This window comes from Marmota marmota, unplaced genomic scaffold, assembly GCF_001458135.2.
Source record: "Marmota marmota marmota unplaced genomic scaffold, marMar, whole genome shotgun sequence".
Taxonomy (NCBI): domain Eukaryota; kingdom Metazoa; phylum Chordata; class Mammalia; order Rodentia; family Sciuridae; genus Marmota; species Marmota marmota.
In genome coordinates this window covers 57,501,133-57,516,892 of record NW_026000174.1, presented here as the reverse complement: position 1 = coordinate 57,516,892, position 15,760 = coordinate 57,501,133, and the positions used below count along the sequence as shown (strand labels likewise).

Below are 15,760 nucleotides of genomic sequence, written 5' to 3'. Positions count from 1 at the left end.
ATCCTGATATTTCAGTTAACAAGATTTTTGATATTTTATGGGAAAAGGTTTATGTGAGGAAAGCTAAGTGTCACCTGTGCTCTGTTATCTAATGTTAAGAATGTGCTTTTGGTCCTTGGAGATTGACTAACTTCACTTAGCATTATCTTCTCCTTTGATATAAGGAGGCTGATTTATAGTGGGATAGGGAGAGAGAGCATGGGAGGAATAGACGAACTCTAGATAGGGCAGAGGGGGTTAGAGTGGAAGGGAGGGGGCAGGGGGTAATTAATGATGGTTGAAAGTGATGGTCATTATTATCCAAAGTACATGTGTGAAGACATGAATTGGTGTGAGTATACTATGCATACAGCCTGAGATATGAAAAATTGTGCTCTATATTTATAATAAGAATTGTAATGCATTCTGCTGTTGTATATAAATAAAAAAAGAGTGTGCTTTTGTGTAGAAACTACTTTATTTTTTGCATAAAAGTTTCTCACTGATAAAATGGGAAGTTAACCTGAACTGGGTCACAAAATTGTTAGGGAAACTCAAGTAAATCAATAAATGCCCAATGTTTCCTTAACCAGAGGTTTTTAATGCCTGTATTGATTTAAATGCTAGTGTTAGCAAATCAGTACTCTTAAAAGTTATCAAAATCACAGTCCAGCAAATTTAACTCCAAGAAAAAATGAAATTTTGGAACTGTAATATTTTTTTTAAGTGGGAGGAAGTTTTGAGATTTGCTAGTCAAATCCCCTGCTTCTCAACAGGAGGATTTCTAAACAAACACCCTTCCTGACCACAGGTTTGGACCTCCAGTTGTCTTTGTTTGCCAGGCCAAGCATAAGGCTTTACTGTGCTCCTATGCAGGCCTCACTTTTCATTTCATTTTCTTTGCACACATGTGGTTGATCATGTATAAACTGTGAATGATTTCCTGACCTTCTGAAGTCTGGAGTTTGAGAAGATGACAGGTTTCTATAGCTGATTCAGCTGACAAATTTAAATGGGAACTCATCATTTTATTTTTTCCTTCCACACTCCAAAATGTGACACATAACTGTTCTCCATAGAGTTCTAGGTTTCAAATTTAAAAATAGATGAAGAAGAACTTTGAAAAGAAAAATCACAAAACAGTACATCTATAAATACAGTATTATGTCTAGTTGTGTTGATCAATATCCATAAATATCACTTTAGAAATAATTATGAATAAGAAATGTTTCATTCATCTGGGTTTCAACTGACCCTTAAGATTTTACAGAGATTCATCATATTTATTTTGAAATTGCTTTTAGGAGAAAAATATGGAGAATTTATGATCAAAAAAGAACATGGAGTTAGGTAAATTATGAAGTAAGTAAAATGAATATGAAGGTGTCATTTTCTGAATTCATAAAAGATAAGACAAGGACTAAGAATAATACATTTTGCTGTCAGCCATTTTATCCTGAAACCTGTAGGCATTGTTATGTTGTCTTCTACTGTTTGGTTTTAGAGAATGATCTAATCTGGAAAATATAAATTTTTATTTATGATTTATGAAAAAATATAATTAATATAATTATTTTCCAATATAAATTGGTACAGTGTGCCTTCCATATCATGTTTATTTCATTGCCTCTCCTTCTAAACTGCATTACTGTTGATCATATTTTGAAATTTTACTGCATTTACATGATAAAATAATAATTACATTTTAAAAATAAATTGTTAATATTTTGGCTATTTACCTTCTCCTATTTCACTTAGAGATATTTTCTCTATGATAGTTTAAAAATTATTTTTACTTTTTCTCTGGTTCTTTTGGAAATCTCTCTCCAAAGTCTACCTTTCACAATATTTACAATTGTTATGTTTCCTCCTTATCCATATTGGTAGGTTTTTACTGTCTCATATACCAGTATTTTTGTTATTGGTTTTCTAAAATATAAAGGAAAGAAAAAACACATACAAAAAGAATTATGCTCCAGAAAAAATTATTTGATATCATTTGTCTTTATTTCTCTACAATGGCAATTAACTCCATTTCTCTTGTTTCTTGTCTCTGTATAAGGAGAAGCTGACATGCAGTCTTCCCCCAAATGAAGAGTCTTGGAGCCACTCAATAATGCAGCTCTACTGGAAAGGGATAATATCTATTAATTATTCATCTTGTCCTTCTATATTCAACTACATTTAATTTAATAAACAAAATAAAGTAAAAATTACTGCTCATCAGTCTGATTTTTTTTTAAATTGGTGCATCTCAATTATACAGAATGATGGTTTTCATGTGTCATGTTAACAGATATATAAAACAAAATTAAATCAATTTCAAGCCCATTTGTTGTCCCTATAATCTTGACCTCCCTCTTCTAATCCCCTCACTCCACCATACTGGTCATACATCTATTCTCACAGTACTCTCCTTCCAGTTTTTTCCCTCCAACCTACACGTATGAAGGAACACACAATAATTTTCTCCTGAGTCTGGCATGTTTTGCTCAAAATTATGGTCTCCAATTCCATTAATTTTCCTGAATATTACACAAATTTCTCTTCTTTATGGTTCAGTAAGACTCCGTTGTACGTACATACCATATGTTCTTTAGGCGTTCATCAATTTATGGACACCTAAGCTGGTTCCATAGTTTGGCTATTGACAATTGTTATGGAATAAACATGAATATGCATGTATCTCTAATGTGTGTTAAATTTAACTCTTTAAAATGTTTCCCTGCCTGTGATATTTGGTTGTAGTAGAGGCACTGTAAGTTAAGAGAAAGACAAACCACTATTTCTTATTTACATTTCATATGAAATTTTCTGGTATCTTTCATTACATAATTGATTTCAGAATGCCATCATGGAATATTGCATTGGCATTGTATCAGATAGTAAACCAATAATAAGAATTATTTTAATTTCTGAAAACACTTTTAACCTCAAAATATAAAAAATGATAACAGAATTGATTATATGACAAAGTCTCCCTTCCTTTAAACTAGAATATCATGCAGGTGTACCTATATGTATGTATATATATTTCCTTACTTGATTTCAGTCTTACAGGTAGAATTGTCCTTTTGTTGGTATCACTTCAGTTTCTAATCTGTTGACATTTATCAACAAATGATTTTTCTTCAATAATTTGAAAACCAATAGTGCCCCTTGAATACAGTAAAAGTTTATGGTTGCATACATTTGGTTGCACATTAAATAGTACAAATCAATTGTTTTCTTCTAAAAATGACTTTTGACACCAAACTTTTCTCATGACCTTTTTCATCTCTGTGTTCCACAAGGTGTAGATGAGGGGATTGAACATAGGAGCAATAATGGTATAAAACAGAGCAGGCGAAGTGGTAGGAGGTCTAAGGTAGGCAAATATAGAAGGTCCAAAAAATAAGATAACCACAGTGATATGAGACCCACAAGTAGACAGGGTTCTGTGTCTCCCCTCTGCTGAGTGATTTCTTAGTGTGAATAGAATAATGATATAAGACCCAAACAAGAGAACAAATACTACCAAGGGAATCAGTCCTGAATTGGCAACCATAAGAACACCAGTGATGTAGACAGGCAACTTGCAGCAAAGGAAAAATGTCACAATAGTAGTGATCAATTTTATTGGGGCCACAGAAGGGTAACCTAATTATCATAGAGAACTGGGGAAAGGAGTGGGCAGCTCTACCAGCCCAAGCAGCCAAGATCAAGAAATTGCACTTAGTTCTTCTCAAGATGGTCATGTAGTGCAGAGGTTTGCAGATGGCAACATAGCAATCAAAGGCCATGGCTGTCAGGATGACTATTTCAATCAGTCCAAAGAAGTGCATGGCAAAGACCTGCAACATGCAGTTGCCATAGGAGATGGTGTTTCTTCCCACTAGCTGGTCACCAATCAGTTTGGGTGTCTACAGGACGTATAGCAGATGTCCATAGAAGATAGGTGACTGAGGAAATAGTACATGGGTTGGTGAAAAAGAGAACTGCAGCCAATAGAGATGAGGATCAGAAGGTTTCCCACCAAGATGACAATATAACAAAATAAGAACACGAGACAAAATATTTGTATGTTATGGTCAAAAGAAAGGCCCATGAGAATGAATTCTGATACGTTTCTCTGACTTTCCATATATTTCATGCTTTGTGCAAACATCTGAGTACCTGTGGCAAAATGAATTTGGAGAAAAGCCTTTGCAATAGGATCACAATCATGTAAACACTATCATCAAGTCCTGGGATCCAGTCTAACAAATTACATAAGTTAGTTAATTCATAAACCAATGTATTAATTATATTCTTTCTTGGTATTTATAACTTATTTCTCTAATAGTTTTTAAAAATATTTTCAGTATTCTGTCATATTGGTAATACTAAGAACATATTTTATTGGTTTTTGAATTGTGATGAATAATATTATTTTGTAAATAATAAAATGTTTAGTTGTAATCATTCACAATATTTATAATCAGGAAAGAAGCATTTAGTATAATACAAAAAAAACTGTTTTATAATTTTAACTATGTTCTTTAGTCATGATTGTGTTTTCATTTTAGGTAATATTCCCTTTCCCTAGCAGCTCTCTGAATTGTCTACAGACACATGATCAAGGAATACATTTTCATTTATTGTAAAAATTCCCTTAATTGTGAGCTGTTTGATTGATGGATAATATTTCTTGAATCCTCCATGAAGACTTAGGGATTGGGGACACTGTATATTAAACATAGGATAGCAATATTTGCTAAATATAAAGCAACAACAAATAGATAAAAATAGAGGAACAATATATGGTTTTTTTCAATGACTTGCATTTTTAAAAATCATAAGAAAATTTATACCTTATTTAAAATTTAGTATAAAACAAGATATCTTAAGTTAAATTGTAGCATTATTAATATTAATGCTGCAAATACACAAGAAAGGCTATTTTAAATTTACAGGTAATTTGACTTCTGTACATTTCATTTGTTTTACTATAATGAATTTTGGACATAAAGAGTTAATAAAATATTTTACACAATATTCATGCAAGTTGTATTCAGGAAGTTCTCAGCTATTATGTGTTTCCTGGCTTACTCATTGGATTCACATATTTTATTCCCTGTAAGATCACAAAGTGTTGGAATCACAAAGTCAATGGAAGAGTGAACTATAGATAGCATGTGCTTCTTCTGCCTTCTCACCTCAGTGGAGAGGAATAAAATGGCTTCCAAGTGGTCTTTCTACTTTACTCCTAAATTAAATATGGCATCTGTACAGGATCCTATGAACACCAAGTTTTTTTCTTTTTTTAATATTTTTTAGATGTTAATGGACCTTTATTTTATTCATTTATTTATATGTGGTGCTGAGAATTGAACCCAATGCCTCACACATGCTAGGCAAGTGCTCTACTACTGAGCCACAACCCCAGGCCCTCAAACACCAATTTTTTTTTTAATAACAGAGATAGTTAATGAAACATATGAAGTTATAAGATCAGTATTTTTAAGATAAATACTGTACAAGTTGTGATATTTATCACTATTTCAGGTGCCAAAGATGAATAGCTCTGAACCACCTTGGATAACACATTAAGTTAAACGTTAAGTTTTAGCTGAATTTATTTAATTATATTAAAAGGGGAAAGTCTCAATCTAGCCCTATTCTTTCAATATCTCAGTAATACTTCATACTTTCCCTCTTTTTTATGGAGATATCAAGTCTTATCCTTGGAATTATGTATAAGTTACAGTACTTCAACAAAACTTAATAACTTTTATTTCTTTAAATATTTTGTCACAATCACTGCAAGTGGTATGTCATTTCTGAAAATAATATATAACATTTCTTTATATAAACGAGCATAAAACAGAAGTGATCTTGAAAATAAATTTTAAATAATAAGTCTAGCTATTAGAATGAATTAAGAATTAAAATACCCATCAAAGTTAACCATATTGGTTTCTGTATAGAAGGAGCCAATTAAGAAAAACAGTCAATTCTCTAGTTCAGAGAGTTAATATAGTAAAATATTAAAAATAGATCTCCTAGAACTTATTAAGTTATGTTTCATAAGGATGGCACTATGTATCAGACATAATAGCAGTGGGAGAAACTACCACCATAACACTCAGGCCATGAGGTCACTGTCAACTACACCATTGTAGTTATAAGAATAAACATGTGGTGCCAATTGCTTGGCTTTGAAAATGTTTTGCAGCACCAGCCTTTCAATTGGACAAGTATAATCTGCAATATTCCAATCTGCATGTTTATAGAAATAAGATACCATCACTCCTGGAGGCACAGGGAGAACAAAAGCAACAGGGTGCAAGGAAATATAGTCAGGAAAAGATATGACATTTTACAAAACAAATTTCCAGTATTAGACAAGTCAATGAAGAGGAAGTCATTATAAACTAAAGTGTGCATGTTATAAAATCAGTGAAGAGCTAATTAGAAATCATAGAACTCAATAATAAATAAACAAGTAAGTAAATAAGTAAAGGACAACCATTTTTATTCAAGTGTCTATAAATTGGTTAAATTGTGTTATAATACGTAGAACATTCGGCACCTAGCTATCTCTGATATCTCCAAAGTACACGATTCGTAACATGGCTTTTTAAATATTTTTGCTTCAGTCTAGCTATTTAGTTTTTATAAACAATGTGGCATCAAGGCAAAGGAGGCATCTTTCCAAATAAGGAGATGGCAGTCAATCACCCACTGTGGATTTGTACAATATAAAAATCCTTTCTCCAGAAATTGTTTTATGTATTTTATTTTCTGTTACCATTTACAAGGGATTTTAGAAAGCCTAAGTATGATTATTGTGAATTTCTCCATTTTTCACAAAAGTTTTAGTTTCAACATTGATTAAGCAATCAACATACAGACATCATTTAGTAAAATTATGAGGCAAACCTGAGATTCTGATGCCTAATCTCCTGGTAGAATAAAAGGTACTTAACTAAGAATTACTTACCTTGCCCTTATCCTTTTCTTTCTTTAAATAAAAGGTATAAAGATTGTCAAACAATCCAAACAAAACTGGAAGTAGACACTGTTTGGCTGACAAAAAAATAAATAGGAGGACTTTATTGTTTACATGGAGAATTTCATAACACCTAATTTTAAATAGGTAAATTTCTATACTATCAAAGTTAAGTTAAAATGTTAATTTTAATATTTTGCAGTGCTGCTGAACAGTCTTGCTTACCCCTTACAAGTTATTGTCAGCAATGATAAGAATGCTTCTCCTGGGGCTGGGGCTGTATGTAGCTTAGGGCAGAGCTCTTGCCTAGCATGTGTGAGGCACTGGGTTTGATACTTGGCATCACATAAAAATAAGCAAAATAAAAGCATTCGTTCATTTACAACTACAAAAAAAAATAATTTTAAAATAATGCATCTCCTCTAGTTTCTCTAGTGCTTACAAATATTAAATATATACTCTCTTATTGGTGACATCAGAATTTGCCTTTATTATAAACTTACTTTATGTGATTCCAGTAAACCTAGAGAAAGTTTGAGAAATGGTCTTTTGAAACGTGATAATTTTTCCAAAGATCAAAATCTGGAAGATCTCTCACAGCCTGAGAATTTTATTCTATTTGAATATAATATACCAAACACCAACTCTGCTTACAAGGCAAAAAATGTGTTCTACTCTCAATTAAATTTGATAGACCACATGTGAATGCATACCATTAAAATAACAAGAGCAGATGGCAAATAGATCTAGTGATCTTAAGCAAGGATTCTAAAAGGTATTACCTGCACATCAATTGTGGATGTTCTTCAAGTTAGTTTTATATTACTCCAGAAAATGTCTTGTTCATGCATTTACCTTCCTCAGTAATACAGTTAGCTTACTTTCCTTTGATATTTACATCTGAAATAAAAGGCAAAACTATAAATCAGTGATTCAAACAAATTTGGGCCATTTCTTACAAAATATCCTCAAGATTGCTTTCCTTTCATGTGTAAGAGAAAATTTTCACTATTTTGCAAGGAAAATGAGTTTAAATCCTGCTCAAAATTTTAAAACTGTCCTGAAGGCTAAGGACATAGCTTAGTTGACAGAGTGCTTTCCTCTTATGCACAAAGCCCTAGGTTCAATCCTCAGCACCAAAACCAAACAAACAAACAAACAAAAAACTGTCTTGAATACACAGTGAAATATCTGTTCATTCCACAAGAAAATGATGTAGGATTTAAATTGCCATACAACTTCCTTACACCTGCTGATGCTCTATGGTAAACAAAACCATCATGCCTATATATATGCTCTAAGAGTCATCTATTTTATACCCACATCTGAAAAAAAAAATTGCACTTCAAGACGTAACTACAAATTGAGAAGAGATCATAGGTGTTTTTTTTTTAAATTATGAAAGCAATGAGAAATTGTTTTACCAGAAGTATTTTTCAAAAGATTTTCATTTAAGAAAAAAAAAATCTATTCACTGGTCCAAAGTTATATTCCGCTATTCTGGGAATTTTGGGACTGTAAATTTACTTTGCATTTTGGCAATAGCCACTTTCTATGCACTTTCTCTCTCTGGAGGCTAGTACTGTTACTTAGACCTAGAGCAGCTCAGGAATTCTATTAGTTCTGATTAACTCCTCCTCTTAGAGTAAGAAGAAATTTGGGCAGCCCCACAGGACTTTCAGGTTTTCATAGGAGAGGTCTGTTCTGGAGAGGAGAGAAAAGAAAATCAGATAGACAGACAAGTAGATATATAGAAGACAAACTGATGGTTAGACAGAGAGATGACATAGATAGAGAGTAAGAGAATGACAGAATAAGAGAGCAACAGAGAGATACTCAAAATCTCAAAAAAGACATTAAGGAAAGAAGCACAAATGTATCAGAGTAATTAATAAGTCAATAATCTGCTTCCCCACCATTCTCCTGGACAAGTGGCTACAGAACAATAATCAACTCTTTTTTTCTGCAAAGGATGGGTTAGGGTTTGAGTCATAAAGAAAAAAACACATAATAAAAATACAAATAAAAATAAAAACAAATGTTCTGTTTATATTGGCAGATAGACTCAGAATCCAAATATGTTGTTGAAAATTTATTAGAAAGTTTAAAGAAATAAAAAACCAAAAATACATAATATATGTACATGTGAGAATATATACACATATATTTATATGTATGTACACATACATATTTATACATGTATATATACACATACACATATATGCAATCACTTACATTCTGATTAATATAAATTTCCTTAAAGTACCTGCAAAGCTACAATCTGTATAGACTTAAAAACATCTTCACTGAAATTCAGTTAACCTCCCTTCTGTGAAATAAAATATCTATACAACAAATATTATTGCTATGTTTTATATATGTTTTAATTTTATACCTCAAAGTTTCATTTGTTGGAGGTTTGTTCCCCAGGGTGGTGCTATTAGTAGATGGTAGGACTTTTTCTTAAAAGTGTGCTTTATTGTTACACATATTAGTAGGTTTCATTTTGGTACAATCATATATGCATGGCACATAATTCATTCCATTTCAGTTCCTAGTGCCTCCGATTTCCTCTTCTCCTCCCTCATCACCATTACTTACTGGTGCACAGCAAGTGTCCCCAGGCTATCCAGAGTCCAAGTTCTTCTTTTTCTTCTTTTTCTTTGGTACTGGGGAGTGATACTAGAGGGCTTTACTACTGAACCACATCCCCAGTCCTTTCATTTTTTTTTCCTTTTTGAGTGAAGGTCTCACTACATTACTTAGAGCCTTGCTTATCCTCCTGCCTCAGCATCCTGAGCTTCTGAGATTACAGGTGAGCTCCACCAGGCCTGGCCATGGTCCACATTTTCAACAACCAGAAAAAAGAACTGAGAGAGACGTGAGAGACTGACAAGCAGAAAAATAGGTTTATTAACTCTTTGGGATTTCAGAGTGGGCTGAGCTGCAAAGTAGCTCTAAGCACAGTAAATATAATGTATTTTTTTTTTGTTTTTTTTGTTTTGTTTTGTTTGTTTGTTTGTTTTTGTTTTTTACCTAGCAACAACTTAACTTCAACACAATACGTAGGGCTATAAGCCCAATATGGGGGCTTTCCTATCAAGATCTTGAATTCCCCTTGTGGTCATCTTGCTTCCTTCATTGAACCAGAAGATGGCCCAGTTTCTCCCCATAGGAAGATGTTAAGTGGGCTGAGGGACCATACCCCTCCCTATCTCCTAACACCTCCCCTGCTCTCCTTTCTCTCCTCTGCAGTCTCCCTGTCAACCTGGAAATTAAAGTTCATCATTAGGTCTGTAACATGGTTTTGACTATGGAGGAAGACTTTGGGGAAAAAGTTTCCCCAAGGTCATTATCATTTTACTGCATTCTCTTTAAGGAGGGTTTATAAGAAGTAGAAAAGAAGAAAATTTATTGTCAAAGGTACTGTGAAACTGCAGAGTTAAGTAGGTAAGAAAATCATGAACAACAAATGTTGACTTCTACCAGCTTTTGCATTTAAGGTGTCTGAGATTCTCTGGTCCTAACCATTCACAAAGCAATTTCTTGGGTATCACTCTTACTTTAATTTGATCTGCTGCACCCACATTATCTAAGGAGGACATAGAAAAATAAAGCAAATTCAAGCACTGGAAAACACAGGTGAGATTTTCTTTTTCTTTTAAAATACATAAAGAATGTATGTTGGAAAGAGGAATTCATTTAAACTGCTAGAATTTGTAAAAAAAAATTGCAATACACTGCTTTCTGAAGTAAATAGAGAATGAAATTATTAAGATAACGATAAGATAAAGTGTTTTCTATAAATGACTGTGAGATAGTGTGTCATGAGTACCACAAATAGAAAAATGACAATCATATCAAAGAATACTGTGGTTTCAGGTTTCAAATGCTCAAATAAGGGAGGAAATTATCTTTGGGATGTGGTTTGGTTTAAGGAGCGATAAGGTTTCCTCTAGGACCTTGTGTTTTAGATAGTAGAGGAATGGTTCTCCAGCTTGTGTGTATGAGCCTGTTTTATTCTAGGGAACTGAGTAAGGTATATTTGCCAAAACTAATATGCTTTGCATTAAATTAAGGGGCCCTCTTACTGGAGAACAGGCTGTTTTTAAAATCAATAGAAAAACTAAAGGAGTGTGAACCTGTAAATGTAGAGAATGTGCCTGATCCCAAATCTGAATTACATTGTTGCTATTACTATTGCTGTTACTACTGTCATTATTTTGTAATGCCCCAGAGAAGGCAGCACTGTAATGACTACTGAATCCAGTACACAGACTTAATAGAACACTGATCTGCAATTTCCCAAAAGCTGGAAGTACCAAGCACAACAGAAGAAATGGGTGGGCTCCTAGCATACAGCTCAGTAGTCATGAACACTAAACTTAGCGTATCTGAAGGCTGTGTTCTCAGTAGAACAGTCTAGAATGAGAGGAACAGTTTATGCCCTTGGCTTGATTTGAAGAAGAACCTAGAAAAACCCTTAACAGTTATTCCACATACATATCTCCACCAAAACACACAAGTAATCTCTACTAAAGTACCTGGAATTCCATCACTGAGTATTCATCTATTTAAATTATATTTTCTCCTCTTCTTAAATTATTTTTAATTATCATTCAATGGCAATATCTTCCTGAAATATTGAATTCTCCCAAACTGGGATATCTAATGCAATTACCATAAAATATCATGAAATATCAGAAGGATACACTAAAAAGTAGACATTAAAAGAATGAATATGACCTTTTTCTTTATTTTACTTTAATCCATTTAAGAGACAATTGGTGTTTTGACTAATCCATGCTTATAGAAGTGATTTAATTTCATGGTAGAAATAAATACTATTGTGATAAGTGATAGTGAGATTGAAACTCTGAAATTTCACAAATGAGATAACGAAAGCTAGGAGAAGTTAAACAATGTAGCAATGTTACAAGAGCATCATATCAGAATTTAATTTGTATAATTTTGTTTCTCTTTCTATGACCCCACACCATATCTGGAGCTTGGAGTCAAATAAGGCACCATGAAGTCATCTAGTCAAGATCCAGGTTCATAGGAAGGAGAACATGTGAAAGTCTCTAGTCTCAAGTATTTCAGGACTCATGAGTGGATATTGTGAATAGGCATGGAAATATTCAGCAAGGGAAGGGAGGACATATGTTTTTACTTATGCATCAAAAATAAATAAAACATTTTCTTGTACAAACATTACTGTTTTTTCAAATAGATGTTGTTTAAAAGTTAGATTGCCTTATACAATATAAAATCTATATTGAATCAAATTACATTTTCATGTAAATTCAAATATGCCACAATGAATCACACAATTCTATATAAATAATATGCATCAATAATAAATAAAAGAAAAAAAGTATATTTGTAAATAAAACTTAATAATGAGTGAAGTATGGAAGACTCCTGGTAATAAGTGAGACTCGGGTGATTTATGGTCTCTCTGAACATTGTTTCTTTGTCTGAAGTGGAAAAAATGGATATAATATAGAAGTAAGAAAATTGGAAAATATGCAATTCATTTTCAAGTGTGTATATCAATCAGGAATATCTATCCATTTTTCTGTGGTCAACTACGATAATTATTCATTTGTTCTGAATTAAAAATAAATGATTATGTTCCTTTTCATGTGTCCTTCAGGTAATTTTTCTCTGGGGAACATGGCCTCATGGACTCATCCCATGGAAAAAATAAACAATGTAACTGAATTCATCTTCTGGGGCCTTTCCCAGAACCCAGAAGTTGAGGATGTCTGCTTTGTGCTGTTCTCATTCTTCTATGCAGTCATTCTTCTGGGAAACCTCACCATCATGCTGACAGTTTGCATGGGCAACCTGCTCAAGTCTCCTATGTATTTCTTTCTCAACTTTTTGTCTTTTGTAGACATTTGTTATTCTTCAGTCATAGTACCCAAGATGATTGTTGACATGTTAGCAAAGAACAAAACTATCTCTTATGCAGGGTGCATGCTGCAACTCTTTGTAGTTCATTTCTTTGGTTGCACTGAGATCTTCATCCTTACTGTAATGGCCTATGATCGTTATGTGGCCATCTGCAAACCCCTGCACTATATGACCATTATGGACCGGGAGATGTGCAGTAAAATGTTGCTGGGGACATGGGTAGGTGGGTTCATACACTCCATTATCCAAGTGGCTCTGGTAGTCCAATTACCCTTTTGTGGACCCAATGAGATTGATCACTACTTCTGTGATGTCCACCCTGTGCTGAAACTTGCCTGCACAGACACCTATATTGTTGGTATTGTTGTGACAGCCAATAGTGGTACCATTAGTCTAGGTAGCTTTGCGATCTTGCTCTTTTCCTACAGTGTCATTCTGGTGACTCTGAGGAAGCAGTCTGCAGAAGGAAGACGCAAAGCTCTGTCCACCTGTGGCTCCCACATTGCAGTGGTCATCATCTTTTTCGGTCCCTGTACTTTTATGTACATGAGGCCTGACACTACCTTCTCAGAGGATAAGATGGTGGCTGTATTTTACACCATTATCACTCCCATGTTGAACCCTCTGATTTACACACTGAGAAATACAGAAGTAAAAAATGCTATGAAGAAACTGTGGGACAAGAAGGTGTTTTGGACCAGTGGGAAATAGTTGGAAGTAATAATTTAAACTGAATGATTTTATGAATTATCTTAAATTTTCTACACTGTGTTTAACCGCTCTGTACAATAAAGACAACCAGGACAAATTCACAGGATTTGAGGAAAGAACAAATGAAAAAAAAAAAACAACATATTTTACAAAGAAAAGGTATGATCATTATAATCCTAATTATTTTATACTCAGGTAATTTCCTGAAATCTATGTTAGGTATTCCTGTAACTAACAATCTTAAAATTATCATATTCAGCATCATTATTTTCTTCTCTGTTTTATGTTTTGTTAATTTTCAAAATGAGAATGTTCTATGAATTATTATCTAAAGCCATTTCTGTGGTTTTTAACTATGACTGGTGCATTTTAAGCTCATATATATATATATATATATATCATGGATTGTAGAATATATAAAAAGCAATACATCAAATCTAATGTTCTCCTATATAAATTCAAAAGACAGGGAAAACTAAACCAATAAGCCTGGACTGAGAGTAGAAGTGTTTGCAGAAGGTCAAAGAGATAACACCCAAGCTTGAAAGACAAAAGATTAGTTTTCATCATTTGGTCTTGGGAAAAATCTTTCCATACTGTGGTGCTCATTGTACCCTAATAGTGAGAAGATTGAACTTATTAAGCTGTGAGAGTCCCCCTTTCAATTACAACATCTCAGTATTATTAATTTTTTTCTTGTTTGAATTGATATTTTCTCTGGTGACCCAGTTCTCCTTCCTTCTCCATGAGCCATGGCCTGAAATTTATTTATTTAGTATTTATTTATTTATTTTTAGTAAATATATATAGCACCAATGGCCTCAACTATTGATTCATTGTCTTTTCCTGACATTGATTATCCATGCTACTGCCTATTCTTGGTTTTATATCTGTGCCTGGGTGAGGAGTATACACATTATTCATGGAAAGGACCATAGTGCATAATATGTGACCTGTGGTAGGGATGTATCCACAGAATTAAAAGCAAAAAAAAGATTTTAAAAAATTCAAAAGATGTTTGAATTTGAAATTAAAACCATGTTTAGGCATTGTGCTTGAACAATACAAACTTGTATTGTTCACCATTTTATCCACTTTAGTCATTCATTTGCTGGGTCTCTATGTGCCTCTATATTTTTAAATTTTGAAAGGAGTTGGTCAATGCTTTACAAACTCATCATGATAATTATCTTTTGTTTTTCATGCACAAATGGACATTTTAAAAGAGAAGCTTTTCAATTAGGCCAGGTTAATGGTCTATAAGAATCTATATTTTAAACAAGATTCTCTGTGAATTTCTGTGCAGGCAGTGACATGTCAGGAAACAAATTGGGTAACTGGGACGTGATGACTCTTCATGTTGTTAGAATATAAGAGTTCTACGAGTTGATGGAATACAAACAGGTCTTTTGAATGTTTCCCCCTGTGTTATGCTGTCCAGTGAACAGAGAGCTAAAATTGAGCTGAGCTTTCAAAACAGCATAATAAATAAATATGACACATTTGATAATTTCTCTCTATAATACTCTTTTTTATGCCTTTATACTAAATAATTGTTTGTCTGATGTCCCTGGGAGTGTAGTAGATGGCATTGTTTTGATTCACAGAGACCAATAAATAAAGCACATGAAAGAGTATTCAAGTTTTCACCAGCCACTTTATAAAGCTATACCTGTTCCTGAAATTATCTTTCTGAGTAGTTCCTGTGGGAGGAGGTAGATGGACTTGTGATTCCTGGGAAGGAGATGAAAAAGAAACCTGAAAACTCAGACTCACCCCAGATCTGTTGTGTATGTATATATGTGTGTGTGTACCTGGGATTGAACTCAGGGGCACTCAACCACTGAGCCACATCCCTAGTCCTATCTAGTTTTCTACTTAGAAACAGGATCTCATTGAGTTGCTTAGCACCTGCTTTTTCTGAGGCTGGATTTGAACTTATGATCCTCCTGCCTCAGCCTTCTGAGCCATGGTGATTACAGGTGTGCACCCCTGTGACTGACTTGTCCCAGTTTTTAATCCAGGATCAGAACATCAATTTGAATAGTTTAAAAGGACATAAATTTGAATAGTTTGAAAACTATAATAAAAATTTCACTATTATTTGCATGTTTTATGTAAACATTAACAAATTGCACCCCAGTAATATCCATTTATTCATTACATTTCTTTTTC

At 33.4% G+C, this 15,760-nt stretch overlaps 1 protein-coding gene and 1 pseudogene across 1 annotated transcript; one reads left to right on the top strand and one right to left on the bottom strand.

Annotated features, from left to right (window-relative positions):
• Positions 1-3,196: 3,196 nt before the first annotated feature.
• LOC107134886 lies at positions 3,197-4,102 on the bottom strand (annotated as a pseudogene).
• An 8,529-nt stretch (positions 4,103-12,631) lies between these two features.
• Positions 12,632-13,585, top strand: LOC107134873 (olfactory receptor 4S2-like). The gene has a single exon (XM_015476887.1). The coding sequence runs from the start codon at positions 12,632-12,634 to the stop codon at positions 13,583-13,585; it is 954 nt and encodes a 317-aa protein (XP_015332373.1).
• Positions 13,586-15,760: the final 2,175 nt, after the last annotated feature.

Bases quoted from the DNA above. Each gene is read 5' to 3' on its own strand.
- LOC107134873 (XM_015476887.1), top strand. From the start codon at position 12,632: ATGGCCTCATGGACTCATCCCATGGAAAAAATAAACAATGTAACTGAA.